General features: G+C 40.7%; 2 protein-coding genes across 5 annotated transcripts in view; one reads left to right on the top strand and one right to left on the bottom strand.

Moving 5' to 3' along the window:
* Nucleotides 1–4,901, top strand: part of HSP90B1 (heat shock protein 90 beta family member 1) — a 17,524-nt gene extending 12,623 nt beyond the window's left edge. The window contains exons 13-18 of the mRNA XM_012469211.2: nucleotides 104–349; nucleotides 783–919; nucleotides 3,595–3,673; nucleotides 3,763–3,918; nucleotides 4,283–4,405; nucleotides 4,609–4,901. Of these exons, the coding sequence (XP_012324634.1) occupies nucleotides 104–349; nucleotides 783–919; nucleotides 3,595–3,673; nucleotides 3,763–3,918; nucleotides 4,283–4,405; nucleotides 4,609–4,638 (771 nt within the window). The 3' untranslated portion in view covers nucleotides 4,639–4,901. The remainder of the gene's footprint in view (nucleotides 1–103; nucleotides 350–782; nucleotides 920–3,594; nucleotides 3,674–3,762; nucleotides 3,919–4,282; nucleotides 4,406–4,608) is intronic.
* LOC105728700 (ubiquinol-cytochrome c reductase complex assembly factor 6) lies at nucleotides 251–26,200 on the bottom strand. Of its 4 annotated transcripts, none has more exons than XM_012469215.3 (3): nucleotides 26,132–26,200; nucleotides 13,563–13,680; nucleotides 251–8,167 (listed from the first exon to the last, which is right to left on the bottom strand). In XM_012469215.3, exons 2-3 carry the CDS (start codon nucleotides 13,668–13,670, stop codon nucleotides 8,060–8,062), a joined length of 216 nt encoding a protein of 71 aa, XP_012324638.1. In that variant the 5' UTR covers nucleotides 13,671–13,680; nucleotides 26,132–26,200; the 3' UTR covers nucleotides 251–8,059. The 4 variants fall into 4 exon arrangements, with proteins under 4 accessions (XP_012324638.1, XP_012324636.1, XP_012324637.1 ...); XM_012469213.3 differs by lacking the exon at nucleotides 26,132–26,200 and adding an exon at nucleotides 14,123–14,297; XM_012469214.3 differs by lacking the exon at nucleotides 26,132–26,200 and adding an exon at nucleotides 14,056–14,142.
* Between the last annotated feature and the right edge of the window lies 1 nt (nucleotide 26,201).

Here is a 26,201-nt window from a genome sequence, read left to right as displayed (position 1 = left end):
GTGTAAAATGGGGTTTTTACTAATGTATAAACATAGCACCTGCTAAGATAAACAATACACCAAGGCCAGACCTGGAAAACGTTGACTTCTCTTAATTTTGTAGGCTGAATCTTCTCCATTTGTTGAGCGACTTCTGAAAAAGGGCTATGAAGTTATTTACCTCACAGAACCCGTGGATGAATACTGCATTCAGGCTCTTCCTGAATTTGATGGGAAGAGGTTCCAGAATGTTGCCAAGGAAGGAGTGAAATTTGATGAAAGTGAGAAAACTAAGGAGAGTCGCGAAGCAGTTGAGAAAGAATTTGAGCCTCTGCTCAATTGGATGAAAGATAAAGCCCTTAAGGACAAGGTATTGTGGAAATTAAAAATTGTGAAAATATTAGTATCTGCATTTAAAAGAAAGATATTTTGTCAACAAATTAAGCTGCAGCTGGTTACTTTGTAACCATTAGAATGGTAAAATTTTAGTTTAATTAATGTAATTAAATTATTGGGAGAACGCTTAAAACTTGTGACAGTAGTTTAATACTGCTTTGTTAATAACTTTTTATAGGTTAAATTTTATGTTTTTAAAAGCTGGTGTTTAGTTCCTTCTGACTAAAAAAACATTAACAAATAAGTGTCTTCTGTAAATTCTCCTAAACCTTAAGAAAAGCTGTTTTTATGACCTGCTTCTGTGTTTACAATCTTAAGTGATAAACTCTTACAAAGGTGAAATACAATTGCTGAATGACCTTACCTGTTGATAATAATTTATATCTGACTTGATTTCTTTTCCTAAGATTGAAAAGGCTGTGGTGTCTCAGCGCCTGACAGAATCTCCGTGTGCTTTGGTGGCCAGCCAGTATGGATGGTCTGGCAACATGGAAAGAATCATGAAAGCACAAGCGTACCAGACGGGCAAGGACATCTCTACAAAGTAAGCATCCTTGGGAAAGTCCCTGCCAGGGTGTTGGCTCTTACCCATTCTTCCTTTTGGAGATAATACCAGCTTCAATACAAAGAGTAAAATTGTCTTAAATGTCTACCCCTGTCTACTAGAAGGTAGACAACAAATTTACAAAGGGATTTCTCCTACATTCAGTTGAGAAGGAAAAAGTCTTTGACTCATGACTTTATCATATTTATTGTATTTGATATATAAATGGGGATTTTCTTAATCTGTTATGCATACTGTCTCTTTTCTTTTTTGAGACAGTCTCACTGTCGCTAGGCTGGAGTGTAACAGTGCAATCTCGGCTCACTGCAACCTCCACCTTCCGGGTTCAAGCGATTCTCCTGCGTTGGCCTCCTGAGTAGCTGGGACTACAGGCATGCGCCACCATGCTCAGCTAATTTTTGTATTTTTAGTAGAGACGGGATTTCACCATGTTGGCCAGGACAGTCTCAATCTCTTGACCTTGTAATCTGCCCACCTCGGCCTCCCAAATGCTGGGATTCGTGAGCCACCGTGCCTGGCTGCATATTGTCTTTGCTTTTGCATTGGATTATATGCTTAGCCTCATATCTGAATTTATTTTACATTTTCAAATATAATAGTTGCACATGAGGTTAATGACACTTCTCAGCTGAGTTAAGTTCATTTCAAATCATGTCCTCCACACCCCCAAGCATTAAATTATAGGTACCCAGGCAGAATGTCTCTTAAAGTAAATAGTACACGACCTATGAATTAACAGTATTTCAACTCAAGGGCCTATACCTGGAGGTTTAATGAGTCTTTGGTACCTTTTATTTTCAAGAAATATAGTATTTTATGTTTATGTTTTAATGTCACAGCAATGACCTTGAAAATGACTTCTTCCCTGCTTTTATTCTCTTTCACCTGGGTGTGTTTCTGATATGCTATCTAGTCGTCATCCTTTTTTCCCCAAGGCCTAGTTTAAGGATTCTTCTTCTTAAAGCCTTTTCTCACAAACGTAGTTTCCATTGTTGTCATAATTCCAAAATTCATATATGTCTTACTTCTTGACTATAAATTTCATGTAGAGAATAGTGTTCTGTTTATCTGGTATCCCATTGCAGCAGTACAAGGGCCATTTAAAACATGTCCACCTATGAATTTCAGGAAATGATTAATTAACAGGAAGTTACTTTTCATTCAACAAATATGAACAGTTACTATGTCACAGGTAGATATAACTCCTGTCTTTTGTAACTTCAGACTTGTGCAAATGACAGATCAAAGCCAGGCACAGTGACTTACTCCTGTTGTCCCCACTACTCAGGAGGCTGAGACAAGAGGATCAGTTGATCCCAGGACTTCAATACTGTAGTGTGCTGTAATGGCCCTGCACTTTAGCTCTAGCCTGGGTAACATAGCCAGACCCCATCTCTTTAAAAAAAAAAAAAAAAAAAAAAAATGCAAATCAAGTCATAATCCAAGCTCTGCATAGATAATGGGTACACCAGGATAGGGATAGATGTGGTTCCTCCGTGTCCTCAGAGCTTTAAACTAGAGAAGAGAGAATAATCACAATGAACAGTAAAATGCTAAGGATTTTGAAGGTATATTCAAAACATATTTGGAACTGAGTTCAGATAAAAAGTTAATTTTTCTTGGAATCATATTGGTGAAGGCATCATAGAGAAGGTATTATTATTGGAGCAGCACCCAGAGACTACATAGATTTTTCTGAACTCTGGGAGGCAGAGCTACAATTAAGGTAGTAAGAATAAACTAAGAGGGAACAAACAGGACATTAAGTCAGTTCATCCATTCAGACGTGCTCTTAGGTACATTGGGCTCATCAATAAATAATTCCTTTCATTTTTCATCTAACCATTTCTACTCGCCCCCTGCCTGCCTCCCCATTAAAAGGGAGCAGTATAGGCTGGGCACATGGCTCACATGTATAATCCCAACACTGGGAGGCTGAGGTGAGAGGATCACTTGAGGCCATGAGTTCAAGACCAGCCTGTGCAATATAATGATATCCTGTGTCCACAAAATCTAAGGAAACAATGCAGTCATCCCTTTGTATCCTGGGGTATTGGTTCCAGGACATCAATGGATACCAAAATCCATGCATAGTCAAGTCTTTTACAAAGTCATGTTGTATTTGCATATAACCTAGGCACATCTTCTCATATACTTTAAATAATCTGTAGATTAACACCTAATGCAATGTAAGTGCTATATAAATAGCCATTATACTGTGTTGGGTTTTTTATTTTTTGTTTTGTCCTTTCTAATATTTTTTAAAAAGTACAGTCGTCCCTAGGTGTACAAGGGGGATTGGTTCTAGGACCCCTGCAAAATCCATACACATATTCTAGTCCCTCAGTCTGCCCTGTGGAACTTGTGTATATGAAGAGTTGGAGTTCTGTATGTGTGGATTCCACATCCCAAGAATACAGTATTTTCTATCCGAGTTTGGTTGTTGAATCTGCTGACAGGGTGGGCTGTATTTATTGGGAAGAAATTAGCATATAAGTGGACCCTCAAAGTTCAAACCTGTGGTGTTAAAGTATCAATAGTACATTTTTATTTTTTTACCAAAAGTTTTCTCTGTAATTATGAAAGAGTCAGGGAAATGTATGAACCCTAAAATTGGATATGTTTTGTTAATGTTCATTCTTATCCCTTAATAGTTACTATGCGAGTCAGAAGAAAACATTTGAAATTAATCCCAGACACCCACTGATCAGAGACATGCTTCGACGAATTAAGGTAGTGTTACAGGAGTCCTCTTGCTTGTCTTTTAATTTAAATACTTTGTATCTTTTAATATTAATCTGGGGTATCTTCTTGCATCTCAGGAAGATGAAGATGATAAAACAGTTTTGGATCTTGCTGTGGTTTTATTTGAAACAGCAACACTTCGGTCAGGATATCTTTTACCAGACACTAAAGCATATGGAGATAGAATAGAAAGAATGCTTCGCCTCAGTTTGAACATTGACCCTGATGCAAAGGTTTGTATCCCCAACCTTTCCGCATAGGCTGGCTGGCTTTCTTCGTTTCTGTTCTTTCAGAATAGGCTTCTCATGATTGAGGGATGTAGCTTTGAGACATTTGCCTAATTTCTACCTTTTGAAATAATTGTATTGAATGTTTGAATCCCTCTAGTGTTGGGCACTGCACTAGAAACTAAGTCCTCCTTCTATGTCCTCTTTCCTTTTTGCCTGCCTCCCTTCGTTAGCTTGACTATTCATTCTAGTTAGAGGATTTACTCTCTGGTTCTGAATAGACATGACATTAATTATGATTTTATACATTGAAATGAGCAAAGTGGCAATAAATCCACAGCATTAATGGGCCCATAAATGTTGTGTTTAGGTGGAAGAAGAACCCGAAGAAGAACCTGAAGAGACAACAGAAGACACAACAGAAGACACAGAGCAAGATGAAGACGAAGAAATGGATACCGGAACAGATGAAGAAGAACAAGAAACAGCAAAGGTATAGCAAATCAAGAATGTGACTTGGATTTTCAGTTCTTACAAAGTTAGGCAGAGTTTTAGTTCTGACAAAGTTAGGACTGTGTAACTTATAGAAGCCAGACTGTGAGCATTTAAATCGTTTCTTTCATGCATGAACCTTCTGTGAGCTAGGGGTTTTTTCTGCTTTTAATATCTTCCGTTTTTTTTTTTCTTTTTTTACAGGAATCTACAGTTGAAAAAGATGAATTGTAAATTACACTCTCACCGTTTGGATCCTGTGTGGAGAGGGACTTTGAAATTGAAGTTATTTCTTTTGGGAGAGACTTGTTTTGGATGCCCCCCACCAGTCCCTTTCTCCCCTGCACTGTAAAATGTGGGATTATGGGTCACAGGAAGTGGGTTTTTTAGTTGAATTTTTTTTAACATTCCTCATGAATGTAAATTTGTACTATTTAACTGACTATTCTTGATGTAAAATCTTGTCATGTGTATAAAAATAAAAAAGATCCCAAATACCCAGGGTCTTGACTGTCTTGCACAGAACTGCCAAATACTTGGCTGAATTTTTTTTTTTTTAATCACGTGTCTTTGGTTCTTTTTGTTAGAAAAGTGACTCAGGCTTATCAAGATTTTTTTTTTTTTTTTTTTTTTTTTTTTTTTTTTGAGAGACAGAGTCCACCACCACTCCTGGCTAATTTTTGTATTTTTAGTAGAGATGAGGTTTCACCATCTTGGCCAGGCTGGTCTTGAACTCCTGACCTCCACCCCACTCAGCCTTCCAAAAGATTTTTTTAAAAAAACAAAGGTTGAGCCAGCCATGGTGGCACAGACCTGTGGTTCCAGCTCTTGAGGAAGCTGAGGCAGGAAGATTATTTGAACTCAGGAGCTGTTGAAAAACCAAAGACTTAAAAAGTCTCCCACAGGGAGAAGACAGAATTTCCTTAAAGATTTCCAAATATATGTAGATACTTCCCCTTTCATGGGGTGAAGCTTAAGAACATGGGCTAGATTTAGTGACTCCTTCTAAAGAAAAGAGTATATAAAGGGGAAAAGAGTAACTTTGCAGTGGAGAAACTTGGCAGACTTACCCAAGTGATCAATGCTAATATCAACAGTGATGTGTACCCCCTGGTAGGATGTGAAGTGTACTGTACTTCTGTGATTTCCAAAAACCTGTAACCTGAATCTAATGAGAAAAAGACATATTTGGAGTATGTGAAGAGTATTATTCAAAATTTCCAAGTCATGGAAAAACAGGCTGAGAAGTAATCATGGATGGCAGAAGACTAAGGATACAAGACAACTACTAATAAATGCAGTGGGGTACCCTCGAAATAAAAGGGTGTTAAGTGGAAAAACTGGTGAAATCTGAGAGTCCGGAGTCTAGAGTATAGTTGAGTATTGTATCAATATTGGGTTTTTTTGTTTGTTTTGAGGCAGAGTATAACTCTCACCCAGGCTGGAGTGCAGTGGCGTGATCTTGGCTCAACTGCAGCCTCCACGTCCTGGGTTCAAGCAGTTCTCCTGCCTCAGCCTCCTGAGTAGCTCCATCCTGGGAAACGAGTGAAATTACATCTTAAAAAAAAAAAAAGAAAAATGTACTCTTGTTTAGGGGACAATTTTTAAATTTCACTAGTTTGTTACAGCCAACTGAAATGGTAATCTTAAGTTTTTGTTGTTTTTACTATGGGCTAGAGAGAGATGTCTTAGCTGTATATTCAAGGATGATGTGTGTATTAGAAAATTTTGCAAAATTAATTTATGTACTACAGAGTTTCATTAGAGACTACAGTTTTTCTGATGATCTAGTACTCCTCTATGGACTACTTCTGCTCAGGCTTCCCTACCCCCTACCTTAAGGTATTTTTCTAGAATTAGTTTGCAATAATCATTACCAGCCTCCCTACTAGAGTATATATCTTCTGAAAACCACCTTGCTTTTCCCTTTATAGTAGAATGGCAGCTCAGTTACAGAAACACGCTATAATTAAGGTATAGCTTCCTTTCATGATATAGGCTTGTATTAATTGCTACTTGTAATGTTTCCCATTTTGGGGCCACTATGCATTACCATTGTTAATATTGCTATGATATACTTGTGGCAATCAAAGCCATCAGATCACATTGAATTAGCGATATCTGACACTTTTGCTCCTCAGAATCCTACAATTACAGTTTCTAAATTTCTGTTGTTCCCAGCAGGAAACCATCATACTCCCTCAATTTTTGGTAAAAATAAACAGCTCAATCATACCTATTTTGAACAAAAACTGTTTAACTGGCCTAATTTAATTACCAAACAGGTTGCAAATGGTCTGTCTTGGTCTTTTTTTAAGTTAAAAAACATCATTAGTAGGGGATAATATTGTACTGCTTTTAATTTTTAATACATATATGTTACAGATTTGGTTCTCCAAGAAACACTGAAGTGCAGTTTAGTGGCGGGGCGGCAGGGGGGGACCATGTCTATTAAGGCGCACCCTTGGATCAACACCTGTGGAAGGAAATGGGACTTAACGGAGGGAGAAGTTGAGCTGCAACGCAGATCCAAAGACAGTGTCTATAAAGCCCAGAGGGAGTTGTGGTGGGTCCATCAGAGTTGACCACCCACTCATGTGCTGAAGTGGCCAGGCCTTTTCTACTCTCACCTCCAACAGTCATTGGATTTGGGCCCCTTTAGGAGGCATGGCTTTGAGCAAGGCCACCGTAGCCAAGGCAATCCTTCCAGAAACGGGCCATTGAAAGCTGCCTAGCCTGACGCTAGGGCAACAAGCCTTCCTTAGGGAGTCTGGATGGCGCATTTCCATGACCACTACAATGTATATTTTTCACAATGGGGATCAACTTCAAAAAAGGAAGAAAATGTACCTTGGAAGTCATTTAGAACCAGCACTTAATGAAATAAAGATGGCATTTTTACTCAAGGTAAATTTTTACTTTAATAACCATAAAACTGATTTTTCACCTTCATGAAGTCATTATTTTACCGGAGACTCGGATTCAAATCATGACTCTTTCCCTCAGTAGCAGTAGCCAGACCACTTACTCTGTACCTGTAAAAGGAAGGTATGCGGTGCTTCTAAAATGTCCACTGAGTGATGGTCTATCCTCCCCTTAAGCACAAACTGGCCCTAAAGGGCAGGTCTTTTCTTCACACAAAAGGTGAGCAATGCCCCTGGCCTTTCATTCTAGAGAGTGATGAGGCGATAATGATTTTGTATCCACAAAATGTATTATCAAAGCTCACCACTTTGGTGTTCATTAATAAAGTTAGTAGAGATTCAGAATTTGAAAATATGAGTTTAGCAATGAGAAATAACTCCACTTAGCAAATTCAATTAATGAAACTAGTTCAGTTTTAAATGATTTTTTAAATGTATATGAAATAAAGACAACCCATATAATGGACTTAGAAATATTCTATTTCACATTATATTCAAGACTAAACATCTTCCAAACCATATTCTTGAAGCTGATGATATTTGCTTTGGCAGTTTTCAGGAAGTATCAGTCAAACTGTAATTAAATGTCAGCGTAACAGTTAAACGTCCACTGAGCACCTCCTCTTGGAGTTAGCGTTGGACTAAGTGCTTAAGGACAAGTAGTTTGATGCAATAAATTAAGAAACACAAATTTAAGACTTATAATATTATTTGCAGAATTCTTGGCATAGTTATTTAAGTTCCTCCTGTTGAGAAACTTGAGGTTTGTGTTTTCTTTCTTTCAGTCCCAAAAGCTCTGTTTTGAGTTCTCCACGCTTTGGTGGAATTTCAGGTATTGTCTGCAAAAAAACAAAACAAAAAACATAGATGTCTAACCCTTACTTAGGCTGTAATTCAATGTAACCTGAAAAACTTTAAAGAGTAAAACATAACAAAAAGTCACCCTGCATGCTACTCAATGATAAATCTTTATCATGAGAACCTCTGGTTGATCTAAGCCCCTTGAGTCTATCATCCTGGCAAGGTCTTAAGTGTTACGTACTGCAAGACTCATAGAGGGACAGGTGGCATCAGAATCAATTGACAGATTCAGAGCTTTGAATAAAACTTTCCACATTTGGAAATTCATTCCTGCACCATCTACTGACTCTCTACCACATGCCTGGCATAGAAAACAGGCTTTAAGAATTTATTTACTCAAAAATATTAAGTGCCTATTATATACAAAGCATAAAGCAGTGTGCAAAAATACAAAATCCTTGCATTCAAGGAAAGTATTCACAGAGTTGTGCATCTATCACCACAATAAGTTTTAGAATATTTCATCACCCCAAAAAGAAACCCCATACTTATTAGCAGTCATTTTCATTTCCATACAACCCTCCCCTGAAGAGCCATAGACAACTATTAGTCTTCTTTTTGTCTAAATAGATTTGCCTGTTCTGGCTATTTTATATAAATGGAATTATATAATATGTGGCCCTCTGTGACTGGCTTCTTTCATGCAGCATAATGTTTTCAAGGTTCATCCATGTTGTAGCTTGTATTGGTGTTTCATTTTTTATTACTGAATAATGCTCCATTGTATGGATATACCGTCTATTCATTCATCAGCTAATAGGTATTTGGATTTTCTACCTATTGGATATTATGAGTAACACTGCTCTGAACATTCATATACAAGTTTCGTGTGGATATGTGTTTTCATGTTTATTGGGTATAAACCTAAAAACGGAATTGCTGCGTCATACGGTAACTCCATGTGCTTTTTTTGTTTGTTTTTTTGAGACGGAGTTTCACTCTTGTTACCCAGGCTGGAGTGCAATGGTGCAATCTCAGCTCACTGCAACCTCTGCCTCCCGGGTTCAAGCTATTCTCCTGCCTCAGCCTCCCAAGTAGCTGGGATTACAGGCATGCAGCACCACGCCTGGCTAATTCTGTATTTTTTTAAGTAGAGACAGGGTATCTCCATGTTGGTCAGGCTGGTCTCGAACTCCCAACCTCAGGTGATCCGCCCGCCTCTGTCTCCCAAAGTGCTGGGATTATAGGCATGAGCCAATGCCCCCAGCCAGTAATTCTATGTTTAACTGCTTGAGGAACTACCAGGCTTTTCTGAAGTCACTGCACCATTTTATATTCCATCAGCAATGCATGAGGCTTCCAATTTCTTCACGTTTTTGACAACACTTGTTATGATCTGTTTTACTATAACCATTGTAGTGGATATGATGTGGTGTCTCACTGTGGTTTTGATTTGCCTTTCTCTAGTGGCTAATGATGCTGAGCATCTTTCTGTGTGCTTACTGGTGTTCAGAAGATGACTTCAGAAAAAGACATGAAGGAAGATGAGGGAGCCAGCCATGCAGTTACCTAGGAGCATTTCAGGCAGATGGAACCACAAGTACAGAGGACTTAAGGCGGGAGTGTGCCTTCACGTTCAAGGAGAAGCAAGGCTGTCAGTATAGCTGGTACAACGTATTCAAGGAGAGGTTAAGAAGAGACAAGGGCAGAAAAAAAAGGGAGTGGGGAGATAAAGTCTCCAGTGTTTTCTACTCTGAAATGGGAAGACACTAGAGAGTTCTGAGAAAAGTGGCATGGCCTCACTCAAGTGGACAAAGATGACAATGGTGGCTTTGTTGAGAATAGACCACAGGAGAGCAAGAGTGGAAGGCAGAAGACAGGTCAGAAAGCTATTATAATAACAGGTGAAAGCTGATTGACAGTGGATTGAATTGGGTAGTAACAACAGAGGTGGGGAGAAGCAGGCACATCTGGATGTACTTTTCAGGTTAATCAAGTGGGATTTGCTGATATGTACAGTATGAGAGAGGAATTAAGGATGACTCCTAGCCTTCAACTTGAACTAGAACAGAGTCATCTCCTTTGCTATTCCAATGAGCTGAGATGGACAACTAAACAAAGCACCTGTGGCAGTTCTCCCCAAGACAGCACTGAGCACAAGTCTAGGCAGTCATCATGGTCTCCTCTGCTCCTGACTCTGCCCAGAGCTTCCAGCTCTCAGACTGAAAGACTTATGATCCAGCTTTGTTACAAAAAACAAAGTAGTTGACAATAGTGACAGTAATTGCTGGAGCAATACCAAAAGACAGGTAAAAAACATATAAACGTTAATAAAGCACACTGCTTCCTATACACAGCCAGCCACCTGGGCCTTCAAGTTCCTATATATCCTATTGCCAATGTCACCACCCAATCAAACTGAGGTGGCCTGAGACTCTTCAGTATGGCCCTTCTAAAGACTGTGGCTTCATTCTGTCTCCTCCCAAGGTACAGGTAGCTGCTGCTGTAACAACCCTTGCACGCTCCCAATTATAATGAAATGGGTGAATCAAACGTCAACTTCCCAAGGTCAAATCACAGGCATTCCTTCTTTTGCAAGGCCTGACTGATGTCTATTCCTGCACAAGCTATAGACTAAACTGCATTTCTGTGAAAGGTTCTTGTCACTTTGTGTCCACTAGGTATCCTTGATGCTCAATAGAACCCTTTTTAAAAGAGAAGCACTCCGAAGTGGTAAGAAAGAGCTCTTGCAGCATTGTCTGTACAAAAACTACATACTACCTGTCAATAAGGGATTGATCAAATGATATATGTCATAGCTATATTATGAAATACTATGCAATAGTTAAAAGGAAGATTTAATATACACAAATGTCTATTATGTAGATGTTAACCAGAACAGGGAAGCTGCAGAGAAATGTGTACATGAACTCCTATTCACATGAAGGAAAGACACTCCACAAACTGCATGTGTGTGCACATGCATGCACAGGTGCATTAGTCCATGTTGCATTGCTATAAAGGAATACCTGAGGCTGGGTAATTTATAAAGAAAGAGGTGTATTTGGCTCATGGTTCTGCCGACTGTACAAGCATGGCACCAGCATCAGTCCAGCTTTTGGTGAGGCCTCAGAAAGCTTTAACTCATGACAGAAGGCAAAGTAGGAGCAGGCGTGACACATGGCAAGAGAGGGAGTGAGAGAGAGAGGTCAGGCTCTTTTAAACAATCAGCTCTCATGAACTAGTAAAGTGAGAACTAACTCATCACCACAGGGAGGGCACCAAGCCATTCATGAGGGATTCGTCCCCATGACCCAAATACCTCCCACCAGGCCCTACTTCCAACACTGGGGATCACATTTCGGCATGCAATTTGGAGGGGTCAAATACCCAAACGATATCAGTGGGCATTCAACAACAGTGAGAGGTAGCTAAGGACATACACCAAACAAGAAATAGTAATTACATGTGGGGAGCAGATGGGAGAAAGGGGGTTATAAGAGGGGATTTTCACTTTTTACTCTACATACTTAAATTCAAATTGAGTGTTTTACAAGGATACTGAATTATTTTATGAACAGGAGCAAAAAAGAGACATACCAAACAGAAAACTTGGGCTTCAGATCCTTAAATCAATGTCTCATTAAGCAATGTGACCTTGAGAAATCACCTTCACTTTTCTGAAACTGTTTCTCAAAATTGTAATGATAACTGATATTAAAAATACAAAAGGGCCAGGCACACCTGTAACCCCAGTACTTTGGGAGGCAGAGATGGCAGATCACTTGAGGCCAGGAGCTCAAGACCAGCCAGTCCAACACAGTGAAACCCCATCTCTACTAAAAAATAGAAAAAATTAGCCACGCATGGTAGTGTGTGCCGAAATCCCGACTATTCAGCATGAGATTTGCTTGAACCTGGAAGACAGAGGTTGCAGTGAGCCGAGATCACACCATTGCACTCCAGCCTGGGCGACAAAGTGAGACACTGTCTCAAAAAATAAAAATAAAACATAAGTGCAAATACGAATGGAGCCAGGCAAAGTGGCTCACACCTGTAATCCCAGCACTTTTGGAGGCCAAGGTGGGAGGAGGACTGCTTGAAGCCAGGAGTTGGAGACCAGCCTGAGCAACATTTTGAGACCTTGTCTCTACGAAAAATTTTAAAATTAGCCAGGTGTGATGGTGCACATTTGTCATCCCAGCTACTTAGGAGGCTGAGACAGGAGGATTGATTGAGCCCAGAAATGTGAGGCTGCAGGGAGCTCTGATTGCACCATTGCACTCCAACCTGGGCAAGAGAATGAGACCTAATTTTTTAAAAATGAATGAGTAAAGCCTGGTGGGAGGTATTTGGGTCATGGGGACGAATCCCTCATGAATGGCTTGGTGTCCTCCCTGTGGTGATGAGTGAGTTCTCACTTTACTAGTTCATGAGTCTCTAATTATTTTAAAATTATTTTTCAGTAAAAATTTCTTAAAAAAGAAACCCAAATGGTTGATTTTCTGTGTTACCTATCCAGGCAGAGTCCAAACAGAAATGACTGCTCCCAACACTGTGCTCCAACCCACTATTCACGCCTATGACATAACAGCATTCTTCTAATTATTTGCACCATACTCTCATCTCCACCTCCTCATGACTATAATTCCTGAAAAGAACCTTTAATTCCAGTTCCTAATTCAATGAATGCTTATTAAAATCAATTTAAATTTCTCCCTCGTTTGAATGCCTATATTCACTTATCCTTCATTCAACAAGTATTAGTACTGAGTGTCTGCTACATTCCAAGCAGTTAAGATACAAGAGTGAACCAGACAGTCTGGAGCTTACATTCTACGGAAGCAAACTAACAAAGAACAAATAAATAAACAAAACAACTGCAAACTGCAGACAAGTGCTCTATGGAAACAAAGGATGAAACAAATCGCAGAAGAGGAATTCTTTGGGAGCTAGCCTAGGGACCTTCATTGCTAAAGGAGAGACTTGAGCTAAGACTTGAAGTTTTGAAGAAGGAAACCAAGCCAAATTGTCGGGGGCGGTGGGAGCATGCCAAGGATAAGAAAAAGAATGGCCCCGAAATGGGGACAGGTTTAATGAGTTTGAGAAACAGCAAGGAAGCAGGCGTGAATGTTAACAGGAGGAAGAAGTGGTAAAACGGTAGCAGATGGGCCACAGGTAGGCAGCGGCCAGACTGTGTCAGACCTCACAGGCCATGCATTGCCCTCGATGCAATGGGATGTCATCCAAATGTTTTGGGCCCAGGGCAAATGTGATCCTAATTTCGTTCAAGATCACTTTTGCTGCCACGAGGAGAATGGAGTGGTCCAGGAGCACTTGCATTGCTATAAAGGAATGCCTAAGCCTGGGTAATTTACCAAGAAAAGAGGTTTATTTGGCTCACAAATAAAATATGAGTCCTCCCGCACTCACCAGGTCTGGTCGGTAGTACCTGTGCACCACTTCTGCCCCCGCGCACATGGCCAGGAGGCTGGCTGCGAGCATTTTCACGTAGGTGGACATGGGCACGCCCGCGGGCATGGTCGGTGGGCTGGACGGGGAGGGAAGGGGTGGTGTCAAAGGTTTCAGCTCACGACTACACCGAGTCGGGGCTGAGGCGCTCCAGCGAGCGCTGGACCCGAGATAGACGGCGGAGGGGGTGCGGGAGGTGCGCGGTCACACCTGGGTTCTCGCCCAACCCCGAGCCTCGGTGTCCTCATTTACGACCTGAGGGCACTGAGGACGAACGCCTCTTCCAGGCCGAGGCCCAGCCCCAATCGTTTACCAGTGAAGGGCGCCGGCCTGCGGCATTAAAGGGAGCTCTTGCTCAGCAATCGGAAGAGCGACGCCAGGTGGTTTCCCCGCGCCCCTTCTACCTCTAAGAGAAAAGGAACTGTGGACATGTACTCGCTTCTACAGCACATACACTAAAATTGGAACTGTGGACTTCACTCCCCTCTGCCCCTATGCACACGTCCTAGAAGAAACTTTACCGGGAACTGCAGGAGTGCTGGGCAGCGAGTCTGAGGGCTGACGGAGTGGACGGAGCAGACGGCGAGCGGCCCGGACCCAAAGTACAGGGACCCGGGGCCGCAGCGGACAGGAAAGCGGGAGCGCTTCCGGCGCAGGCACGTGACCCCGACGGAAGTGGGACGCTGGGAGAAAGCCAGTGACTCTTTTTTTAAACAATTTTCACACTTTCTCAGGCCCAGCCTTCCAGCGCCTCCATCACTCTCCCTATAGTTAAATTTTCCTGGCAGATGTGGAGTCTAAGGCCAGGCCGTGTACTATTATTACATCGTTTGTTCTTTCGTGCACACAAAGGAAATGGCACGCCTTTACCACTTTTATAGGAGGGGTGGAGTCACATTTTGAGCATTTGCGTGCTTTTAAGGGAGGTCACCCTCCAGTGAGTGAAGTTAAAGGCACTCATTGTCCCTGTATCTGGCGTCTTTGGATACTCGAAATAGAGCCACATCCACACAGCTGTGTCCTCATGACCTGGTGCTACTGGGAAAGGGGAAATTTGAAACCGACATAATTTAATCCAGGCATTTTTAGATTGTTATGATCATGGATTGGTTTTTTTTTTTTTTTTTTTTGAGACGGAGTTTCGCTCTCGTTACCCGGGCTGGAGTGCAATGGCGCGATCTCGGCTCACCGCAACCTCAGCCTCCTGAGTAGCTGGGATTACAGGCACGCACCACCGTGCCCAGCTAATTTTTTGTATTTTTAGTAGAGATGGGGTTTCATCATGTTGACCAGGATGGTCTCGATCTCTTGACCTCGTGATCCACCCGCCTCAGCCTCCCTAAGTGTTGGGATTACAGGCTTGAGCCACCGCGCCCGGCCATCATAGATTGATTTTTAAGTAAAAGGTTAGTGCAAGGGCCGGGCGCGATGGCTCACGCCTGTAATCCCAGCACTTTGGGAGGCCGAGGCAGGTGGATCACTTGAGGCCAGAAGTTCGGGACCACCTGGCAAACATGGCAAGATGGCAAGACCCCCATCTCTACTAAAATATATATATATATATATATATATATATACAAAATACAAAAATTAGCTGGGCGTGGTGGCAGGCGCCTGTAATCCTAGCTACTCTGGAGGCTCAGGCAGCGGAATCTCTTGAACCCAAGAGGCAGAGGTTTCAGTGAGCTGAGATAGTGCCACTGCACTCTAGCCTGGGCAACAAGGCAAGACTCTATCTCAAAAAAAAAAAAAAAAAAGTGCAAGGCTGAATTCTGAAGGATTAAATTTGTATGTATGACAAATCACAATACTTATAATACTTATTTATTTGAGACGGCGTCTCGCTCTTGTCGCCCAGGCTGGAGTGCAGTGGCACAATCTCGGCTCATGGCAACCTCCACCTCCCAGGTTCAAGCAATTCTCCTGCCTCAGCCTCCCGAGTAGCTGGGACTACAGGCGCACGCTGCCACGCCCGGTTAATTTTTTGTATTTTAGTAGAGACAGGGTTTCATCTTGTTGCCCAGGCTGGTAACGAACTCCTGAACTCAGGCAGTCTGCCAGCCTCAGCCTCCCAAAGTGCTAGGATTACAGGCATGAGCCACCATACCCGGCCCATGATACTCATATTTTTAAAGAGTTTTATGGAGGTATATTTGACATACAATAAACTGCACATATTTAAAGTATACAATATGATATTTGACATACGTGAGACCATTACCACAATCAAGATAATGAACATACCCATGACCCTCAAGTTTCTTAGTGCTTCTTTCTACTCCCTCCCTCCTCCACAGCCTCATTTCCCTGGGTAATCACAGATCTGCTTTCTGTCACTATAAATGAGTTTGCATTTTCTGGACTGTTACATAAATAGAATTAATTATACAGTATGTACTGTTTTTTGTGTTGCTTATTTCATGCAGCACAGTTCTTTTGAGATTCATCCACATTGTTGCATGTCTCAGTATTTCACTCCTTTTTATTGCTAGGTGGGTTTAAACTATAATTGGTTTATCTATTCACTTATTGAACATTCTGGTTGTTGCTAGTTATCGGTGTGAAAATAAATAAAATTTAAAAGATGTTGGAACCAAAAAAAAACCACTTAAGCCTTGAGAGAGATGTGACAAATCTGAGTCACGTATGATTACAACTTCTGTTCTCAGATTATACATTAACTCACTTTCTTATTTTTCTTGTTCTATATGACTAGAAAAAAATAAATGACGCCAGTGACAAAAACCTCCTGCCTTAATGACCCTTGTTATAATTTGCCCTTTATTGTCCTGCTTTGCCGAGACTAGATAACAGAAAACCCGAGCGTTACACCCTTTGTAAAAAATGTTAAATGCACCTTTCCCAGAAAGAAACACTGCGTATAACCAACCAAATTGCTCTTTGTGCAAATCTTGTGTGAAAAGTATTGCAATCCTGCTAAAAACTGCTGTCTCTGCCTGTATGAATGAAATCTTAAGTTTCTTACTTCAGAACACTGACTCTATTCCTTTGGAGTCAGTCATTCTGGATGGTGCATTCTCACTCTTTGTGCTTGAATAAACCCTCTTTAAGTTAGATTCTGACCCTTTGGGTTATTTTAGGTTGACACTGACTGATAGATATAAAGCTACTATGAACAGTAAAGTATAAGAGAAAGACTGGTATAGAAGTCTTTCTGAGAACATATGATTCCATTTTTATTAAGTACATATCTAGGAGAAGAATTACTAGAGCATATGGATAGTATATATTTAACTTTTTAAGAAATTGCCAAATGAATCTCCAAAGTAGCTATACAATTTTATTATATTTTCATTTTTTATTTTATTTTTTTGAGATAGAGTCTCAGTCTGTTGCCCAGACTGGAGTGAAGTGGCACAATCTCGGCTCACTGCAGCCTCTGCCTCCTGGATTCCAGTGATTCTCCTACCTCAGCCTTCTGAATAGCTGAGATTACAGGTGCACACCCCACACCCAGCTAATTTTTTTTTTTTGTATTTTTAGTAGAGACAGGATTTCACCATGTTGGCCAGGCTGGTCTCGAACTCCTGACCTCAGGTGATCCACCCACTTCAGCCTCCCAAAGTGTTGGGATTATAGGTGTGAGCCACCACATGCAGCTTTTTTTTTTTTTTTCCTGAGATGGAATCTCACTCTGTCGCCCAGGATGAAGTGCAGTGGCGTGATCTTGGCTCACTGCAACCTCTGCCTCCCAAGTTCAAGCGATTCTCCTGCCTCAGCCTCTCGAATAGCTGGAATTAAAGGCTGGTGCCACCACGCCTGGCTAATTTTTATATTTTATTTTCTTAATTTTTGTATTTTTTTTAGTAGAGATGGGGTTTCACCACGTTGGCCAGGAACTCCTGACCTCATGTGATCCACCCACCTTGGCCTCTGAAAGTGCTGGGATTACAGGTGTGAGCCACCACACCTGGCCGAGCTGTACAATTTTACATTCCCATCAGCAGTGTATGAGACATACAAGACATCCCCATCCAGTTCTTTCACATCCTTGCCAACATTTGCTCTGATCAGTCTTTTTTATTTTAGCTGTTCTAATATGTGGGTAATGGTTTCTCATTTTGGTTTTAATTTACATTTCCTCAGGACTAATGACTCAGATATTTTCATGAGGAAAAAAAAACAAAAACATACAAAACCATGGACACATACCCCACACCATATTAAAAATTTTAAATGGATCGCAGACATTTATGTGCTTATACAGTCATGTGCTGCATAACAACATTTCAGTCAATGGACCACATACATAACCCAGTAGCCCCATAAAATTACAATGAAGCTGAAAAAATCCTATCGCCTAATGACATCATAACTGTCAAACATTAGGTGTTGGTGGTGCCACTGGTGTGAATACACTTACTGTGCTGCCAGTCATCTAAAAATATACCACATACAATTATGTACACTACATAATACTTGATAATCAATTTTGTTAATAGTATATTTACTGTACTTTTGTGGTTATTTTAGAGTGTACTCCTTTTATTCATTTTTTTAAAAAAAGTTAGCTCTGAAACAGCCTTGGCCAGATCCTTCAGAAGGTACTCCAGAAAGCATTGTTATCACGGGAGATGATGACTCCTTGTGGGTTACTGCCCTTGAAGACCTTCCAGTGGGACAGGATGTGGAGGTGGAAGACAGTGATGTTGATGATCCTGACCCTGTGCGGGCCTAGGCTAATGTGTTTGTGTCTTAGTTTTTAACAAAGTTTTTAAAAGTAAGAAAATAAAAAACAGAAAAAAGGCTTATAAAATAAAGATATAATAAATTTTTTACAGCTGTATAATGTTTGTGTTTTAAGCTAAGTGTCATTACAAAAAAGTCAAAAAGATTAAAAAATTAAAAAGTCTGTAAAATTACAGAAAGCTAAGGTTAATCTATTATTGAAGAAAAATACTTTTTAATAAACTTAGTGTAGCCTAGGTATACAGTGTTGGGAAAGTCTACAGTACTGTACAGTAATGTCCTAGCCCTTCACATTCACTCAGCACTCACTGACACCTAGAGCAACTTCCAGTCCTGCAAGCTCCACTCATGGTAAGTGCCTGCTACATTTTTCTATCTTTAATACTGCTTGGTTTTTTTGTTGTTGTTTTGAGACAGAGTCTTGCTGTGTCACTCAGGCTGGAGTGCAGTGGCTCAATCTTGGCTCACTGAAACTTCCACTTGCCAGGTTCAAGCGATTCTCCTGCCTCAGCCTCCCAAAGAGGTGGGGACTACAGGCACCTGCCACCGCACCTGGCTAACTTTTCTTTGTATTTTAGTAGAGATGGGGTTTCGCCATGTTGCCCAGGGTGGTCTCGAACTCCTGAACTCAGGAGATCCACATGCTTTAGCCTCCCAAAGTGCTGAGATTATAGGCGTGAGCCACCATCCCTGGCCTAATACTGTATTTTTACTGTACCTTTTCTATGTTTAGATACCTACTTACCATTGAGTTACAATTGCCTACAGTATTCACTACGGTAACATGCTAAACAGATTTGTAGCCTAGGAACAACAGGCCATACAATATAACCCAGGTATACAGTAGGCTGTACCATCTAGCTTTGTGTAAGTACACTCTATAATGTTTTCACAACGACAAAATCACCTAGTGACATTTCTCAGAATATATCCCTGTTGTTAAATGACAAATGACCATATTTTCTTGTGCTTGTACTTTCTTTCATGTATCTGTTCAAACTTTTTGCCCATTTTTAAAATTGAGTTGTTTTCTTATGTGTTTTGAGTGTTCTATGTTCTAGACACAAATCCTTTATCAGATATGATTTGGAAATATTTTCTCCCACTTTATTGCTTTTCATTAATAGCTTTTGGAGAGAAGTTTTTAATTTTAATAAAGTACAATTTGTTAATTTTCCCTTTTGTATATAACCCAGGGTCATAAATATTATCTTCTATATTTACTTCTAGAAGTTTTACAGCTTTGGGTTTTACATTTAAAATGATCCATTTTGGTTTTTTATATGGTGTGAGATATAGGTGAGGCAGGAGGCAGGACTTGACTCCCAAGGTGGAGCTTGGCACAGGACCAGACTGAGGACTAGCTAAAACAGGGAAGAGGTGGAAGCACTTCTCCATAAAACACACCACCTAGTGTACCATGTCAATTTAGCATTGCCATGGCAACACCCAAGACGCTACCACTTCTTTCCATGGTAATGACCCAACCACCAAAAAGTTACCTCCCTTTTTCTAGAAATTTCTGCATAATCAGCCTTTATTTGCATATAATTAGAAGTGGGTATAAATACGACTGCAGAACTGCCTCTGAACTGCTACTCTGAGTACACTGCCTACAAGAGATCCTTGCTCTGCAGAAACAGTCTTGGAGCTGTAAAACACTGCTGCCTCAATAAAGCTGTTTTCTTCTACCACCAGCTTCACTCTTGAATTATTTATTTCCTGGGGGAAGCCAAGAACGCTCCTGCGCTAAGAGCTTGCCTGCCTTGCATCATGGGTACAACTTGATTTGTTTTGTTTTTGCATATAGATATCTGAACTGCCTTTGAAGCTTAGTTGAAAATCACTTCATCACTTGTCCATGTATGTATGCATCTATTTCTGGACTCTATTCTGTTGCACTGACATATTTCTCTCTCTTGATGTCAATACTAGCCATGAATTATGCAGACTGATTTTCAAATGTTAAACCAATTTTGTATTACTCAGATAAATTCTACTTGGTCAATTTTGTTTTATATATACATATATTTTATCTATCTCTCCATTTATTTATTTATTTATTTGAGACAGGGTCTCATTCTGTTGCCCAGGCTGGAATGTAATGGCATGATCTCGGCTCACTGCAACCTCCACCTCCCGGGTTCAAGTGATTCTCTCATCCCAGCCTCCTGAGTAGGTGGGACTACAGGCATGTGCCACCATGTCTGGCTAATTTTTGTATTTTTTAGTAGTCAGGGTTTCACCATGTTGCCGAGGCTGGTCTCAAACTCCTGGCCCGTGGGTGATCCGCCAGCCTTGCCCTCACAAAATCCTGGGGTTACAGGCATGAGTCACTGTACCCGAACGACACTGTCTTGATTACTGTAGCCTTAGAATAATTCTTAAGTCAGGCAGTATTAGCTCTCCCAACTTTGGCTATTCTACATCTTTTCATTTCCATATAAATTTTAGAATTTTGTCAATTTCTACCCAAAAATGCTTACCTAGATTTTGGTTAGCATTATATTGAATCTTCAGACATCATCACAATATTAGTCTTCTGATCCATGAATACAATATATCCGTGTACTTATTTACTTCTTACCCAATTTCTGTCAGCAATGCTTTATACTTTTTATACAGGTCTTACATATCTTTTTTTTTTTTTGAGATGGAGTCTCACTTGTCACCCTGGCTGGAGTGCAATGGCTCGATCTCAGCTCACTGCAACCTCTGCTTCCTGAGTTCAAGCGATTCTCCTGCCTCAGCCTCCATTGTAGCTGGGACTACAGGCACATGCCACCATACCTGGCAATTTTTTTTTTTTTTTTTTAAGTATAGATGGGGTTTCACTGTGTTAGCCAGGATGGTCTTGATCTCCTGACCTCCTGATCCACCCGCCTCGGCCTCCCAAAGTGCTGGGATTACAGGCATGAGCCACCGCGCCCAGCTAGGTCTTGCATATCTTTTGTCGGCTCTATCCTTAAATATTTATATTTTTATCCTATTGTGAATAGTATTTTTCTAATTGTTTGTTGTTAGTACATAAACTGCAATTGATCTTCCTTGGTATTTTATCTTGCAACCTTGCGAAGCTTACTTATTAGTTGTACTAGGTTTTTTGTAGGTTCCATAGGATTTTCTACATAAACCAGCACCTAAGCAATGAATAAAGACAGTAAGGCATTTTTTAAACAGATGTCATTTGAAAGTTCCCAATTCTGTTCCTAGATTGCTGAAAGTTTTTATTACAAACGAATGTTGGATTTTGTCAAATGCTTAAACCGCATCTGTAGATATAATCACACTTTAAAAAAATGTTAATGTCATGAATTGTACAGACTGATTTTCAAATGTTAAACCAATTTTGTATTACTCAGATAAACTCTATTGGTCAATTTTGTCTTTTATATATTACTGGATTATATGTATACAGTTGGATTCAATTTGATAAATTTTGTTCAGAATTATGTTCATGATAGCATTAATCTGTAGCTTCTTTTCTTCCAATATTTTTATACTTTTAGTAATGAGATAATGTTGCCCTTATAGAATGGATTGGAAAATATTTTTCTTCAATATTCTGAAAGATCTTGATAGGATCGGTTTTATTTCTTCCTTAATTGTCTGGTAGAATTAATTGGTGAACTCAGCAGGGCCTGGAGTTTTTGTTGTAAGAAGGTTTTTAACTACAAATTTGTGTTAGTCCATTGCATTGCTACAAATATCTAAGGCAGGGTAATTTATAAAGAAAAGAGGTTTGCTTGGTTCATAGTTCTGCAGGCTTTACAGGAAGCATGGTGCCAGAATCTGCTCCTGGTGAGGGCCTCAGGAAGCTTCTAACCACAGAAGAAGGTGAAGGGGGAGCAGCACGTCACAAGGCGAGAGTGGAAGCAAGAGAGAGCCGGGAGGTGACATACACTTTTTTTTTTTTTTTTGAGATAGTCTTGCTCTGTTGCCCAGGCTGGAGTGCGGTGGTACAATCTCACTGCAACCTCCACCTCCTCAGTTCAAGCAATTCTCCTGCCTCAGCTTCCTGAGTAGCCAGATTACAGGCACACATCACTATCTCTGGCTAATTTTGTATTTTTAGTAGAAATGGGGTTTTGCCATGTTGGCCAGACTGGTCTCGAACTCCTAAACTCGTGACCCACCCACCTTGGCATCCACCCACCTTGGCCTCCCAAAGTGCTGGGATTACAGGCATGAGCCACTGCACCTGCCTTGCCACACACTTTTAAACAACTAGATCTAGTATGAACTCAGAGTGAGAACTCTCTCATCACCAATGGTTGTTGCTAAGCCATTCACAAAAAATCTGCCCCCATGATTCAAACACTTCCCACTAGCCCCCACCTCCAACATTGGGTATTACAATTCAACATGAGATTTGGAAAAGGTGGCCATCCAAACCATAACAAAGTTAAATTTATTTAGTAAATATAGGGTTATGTAGGTTATCTATTCTTGAGTGAACTTTGATAGTTTGTATCTTAGGGAATTCATCCACTTCATCAAAGTTGTTGAAGTTATACAAATATAATTGTTCAAAATATTCCTATTATCCTTTTAATATACATAGAATCTGTACATATGTAACTTCTTTCATTTTCATATTATTAATTTGTGTCTCCTCTCTTTTTTCTGTTAAGCCTGACTAGAAGTTTATCAATTTTATTGATCTTCTCAACATACAAGGTTTGGTGGCACTGATTTTTCTTGCTTTTGTTTTCTAGTTTATTGTTTTAAACTGAGTATCATTTCTTTTATTTTGCTTATATTGGTTTAAGTTACTCTTCATTCTCTAGTTCTTAAGATGGAAGCTGAGGTCACTGATTTGAAAGCTTTCTTGTTTTATTTGGCACTTAGTGCTATCAATGGTAGATGACTCTTTAGACTTTGAATATCCTTCTACCTGAAGTCCTTCTGCCTCCTCACACTGCTGAGACTCTCAAAGAGCCCTGAAAGGGTGGAATCTGGTGTCACACCGCCCTGACAATAACAATCTTAACTCTGCCACTTAATTGCTGTGTGACCTTGCTCAAGTCACTGAACCTCTCTATATGTCAGTTTCTTTGCCTGTAAAATGTAGATAATAGTAGCTACCTATTAATTTTAGAAGTCCAATAGGCTGGACAGTTATGCTCAGATGTGTGGTCAAACATTCTGGATGTTTCTGTGAGGGTGTTTTTGGATGAGATTTAACATTTATATAGGTAGACTTCGAGTAAAGCTGACTGCCCTCCAAAATGTGAGTGGGCCTCATCCAGTCAGTTGAAGGTGTGAATAAAACAAAAGATTGACTTCCCCAGAGCAAGCTGGTATTCTCCAGCAGACAACTTTTGGACTTGAACTATATCTAATGCACTGAATGTTTATGCAACGCCCCCCTCACCAATTCCTATGTTGAAACCTAATCACCAACATGATGTTATTAGGAGGCCTTTGGGAGGCGGTTAGATGAGGAGGACACAGCTCTCATGAATGTAATTAGTGTCCTATAAAAGAGGCCCAGAGAGCTGCCTCTTCCCTTCCACCACATGAAGACACAGCTAGAAGGTACCATCTATCAACCAGGAAGTGTGTCTTTACCAAACACTGAATCTGCAGGCACCCAAATCTTGAGCCTCCCAGCCTCCAGGACTCTGAGAAATAAATGTGGGTTGTCTATAAGCCACCCAGTTTTTGGTATTTTGTTACAACAGCCCAAACAGACTAAGATACAACCTTGACTCATATTTAATTCGTAAGGATTAAATGAATTAATATGTACAAAGTACATAGAGCAGTCCATGGCACATATTAAATGGTCTATAAATGCTAGCTGCTATAATGACTACCACCATCATTATCATTATTATTCTGAACATAACTACTGTCTTTAGCACCAATTCTCGTAGCTGTGAGCTACTGGTCTTGAAGGCCCTCATATGCAGTAAGGACATTGGCACCCACTTGTGGATGAAAATCTACTGCTGGACAAACCCTACCCAGTAGCAAACCTTGTTGACAGTAAGACATAATGGACTGGCATAACATTAGCTAATAGGGAAGTAAGCTCACCAGGTTCCTGAAAGGGAGAGGAGGCATTAGAAAGAAGACAAAGGGAAACAAGCTGAAGTGACTTGACTTGTCTTTTGCAGTTGTCCTATCATTTGTCCTATCACATAAAGTCTCTCTGAAGTAGAGGCACATATGGAAAAGATAGGAGAGTAACACATTTCCCAGCTTCCCCAAGCTCTGGTGGGCCAGGCTTAGAGCAGAAGAAGTGTGTCTTCCAGACTCAGATGCAGGATGTTAAGAGAGAAATACTGACAGGATAGAAGCCAGTTTGCTGCAATTGCTTCACCATTTTCAGGTTCATGTCCTGCTCAATCACCAACTCCTCACATAAGCTTTTTTTTTTTTTTTTTTTTGGAGACATAGTCTCATTCTGTCACCCAGACTGGAGTGCAGTGATGCAATCTCTGCTGCCTCTTGGGTTCAAGCGATTCTCCCACCTCAGCCTTCCTAGTGCTGGGACTACAGGTGGCAGAGATGGGGTTTCGACACATTGGCCACGTGGGTCTCAAACTCCTGACCTCAGGTGATCCACCTACCTTGGCCTCCCAAAGTGCTGGGGTTACAGGCATGAGCCACTATGCCTGGCTTCCTCCCATAAACTTTCTTTTGTCATGCAAGACTGAGCAGAGGACCCTGGTCTCTTGAGGTTATGAATGGAGCTGGCAGGACCCAGAAGCACAGCAACCCACAGTGAGGGAAGCCCTTGCTGCCCAAGGTAATTTCCCGAGTGCAGACATCCTGAGAAAAGTTTGCAGCTCTTCACACACACTTTCATTCACCAGAATTCTCTCCCTGAAATAACTGAGGTAAGCCACCTGCTTTAAGACTTTTCTAGATGATGGTCCTGAGCCATTAGCAAAATCATAGAGGATGGGCTTTTTTTCATTCATTCAACAAATATTCATTCAATATTTACCATGTGCCAGGTTCTGAGTAGTATCTACTAATGGTCAGGATATTCATAAAAATTCTGTACTGTTTTAAAAGTTTCATTTAAACTTTAGACAATTGATATACTACAAATTAATCTTTCTGTATTTACTCATGAGAGCCTTTTCCTACATCCTAGAATGAAGAAAACACATTGAGCACAGAGCCACAGCCAATCTTCCGGCTCACAGGTCACGTGAGCAAGAAATAAACTTCTGTGTCTGTAAACCATTGAAGGTTTGGAGTTACCTGTTACTGCATGCATAAACTCAGGAATGCTAACAAACACAGCAGCCATGCTTTTCATCGTCCTGCAAATTAGAAAAACCCAAAAGCCTATTTCCATTAAGAGTTACTTAATAAAGTACAAACACCAGTGACAGAAAATTGAGAACTAATGAAACAAAAGTCAGCTGTAAGAACCACTGAGACATAAAAGTGGGGTTAGTCTGTAAGGTTATGAACCACTGAGACGAAAAAGAGGGGTTAGTCTGTAAGGTTATGGGAGGTGAAGCTTGAATGGGACCTAGTCTTGTAGACGTCAAACGTTAGTATTCTTACATATCCAAAGTAATGCAGAGAACGGTTTATGTAGAGCTTTACATTTTACATAGCAGCTTTACATTCACCCTCATTTCACGGTTACGGAAACTGAGGCCCAAGATGGCACAGTGGCCTCCATGCCCAGGTTTTCCACTTCCAAAGTATTTCCCACACATCTCTTTACCTGATAATGCAACACAGTCTTTAATCGGGGCAAATTTAGGGGTGGAAAGGACTAGATAATGCTGATAAGCGTCATCACCCCATATACACAGCACCCTATAGCCCACGCGTCCACCAACCTCCGAAAATACTGGGGACAAAAGCTGACGTCAGCGGAGCGCTCCTAGTCCCGGTCTTCTGGTCCTCCAC

This window comes from Aotus nancymaae, unplaced genomic scaffold, assembly GCF_030222135.1.
Source record: "Aotus nancymaae isolate 86718 unplaced genomic scaffold, 86718_ANA_hifiasm-v0.15.2.pri h1tg000021l, whole genome shotgun sequence".
NCBI lineage: Eukaryota > Metazoa > Chordata > Mammalia > Primates > Aotidae > Aotus > Aotus nancymaae.
The sequence above is the reverse complement of the archived record's forward strand: the minus strand, read 5'-3'. Positions and strand labels throughout refer to the sequence as shown.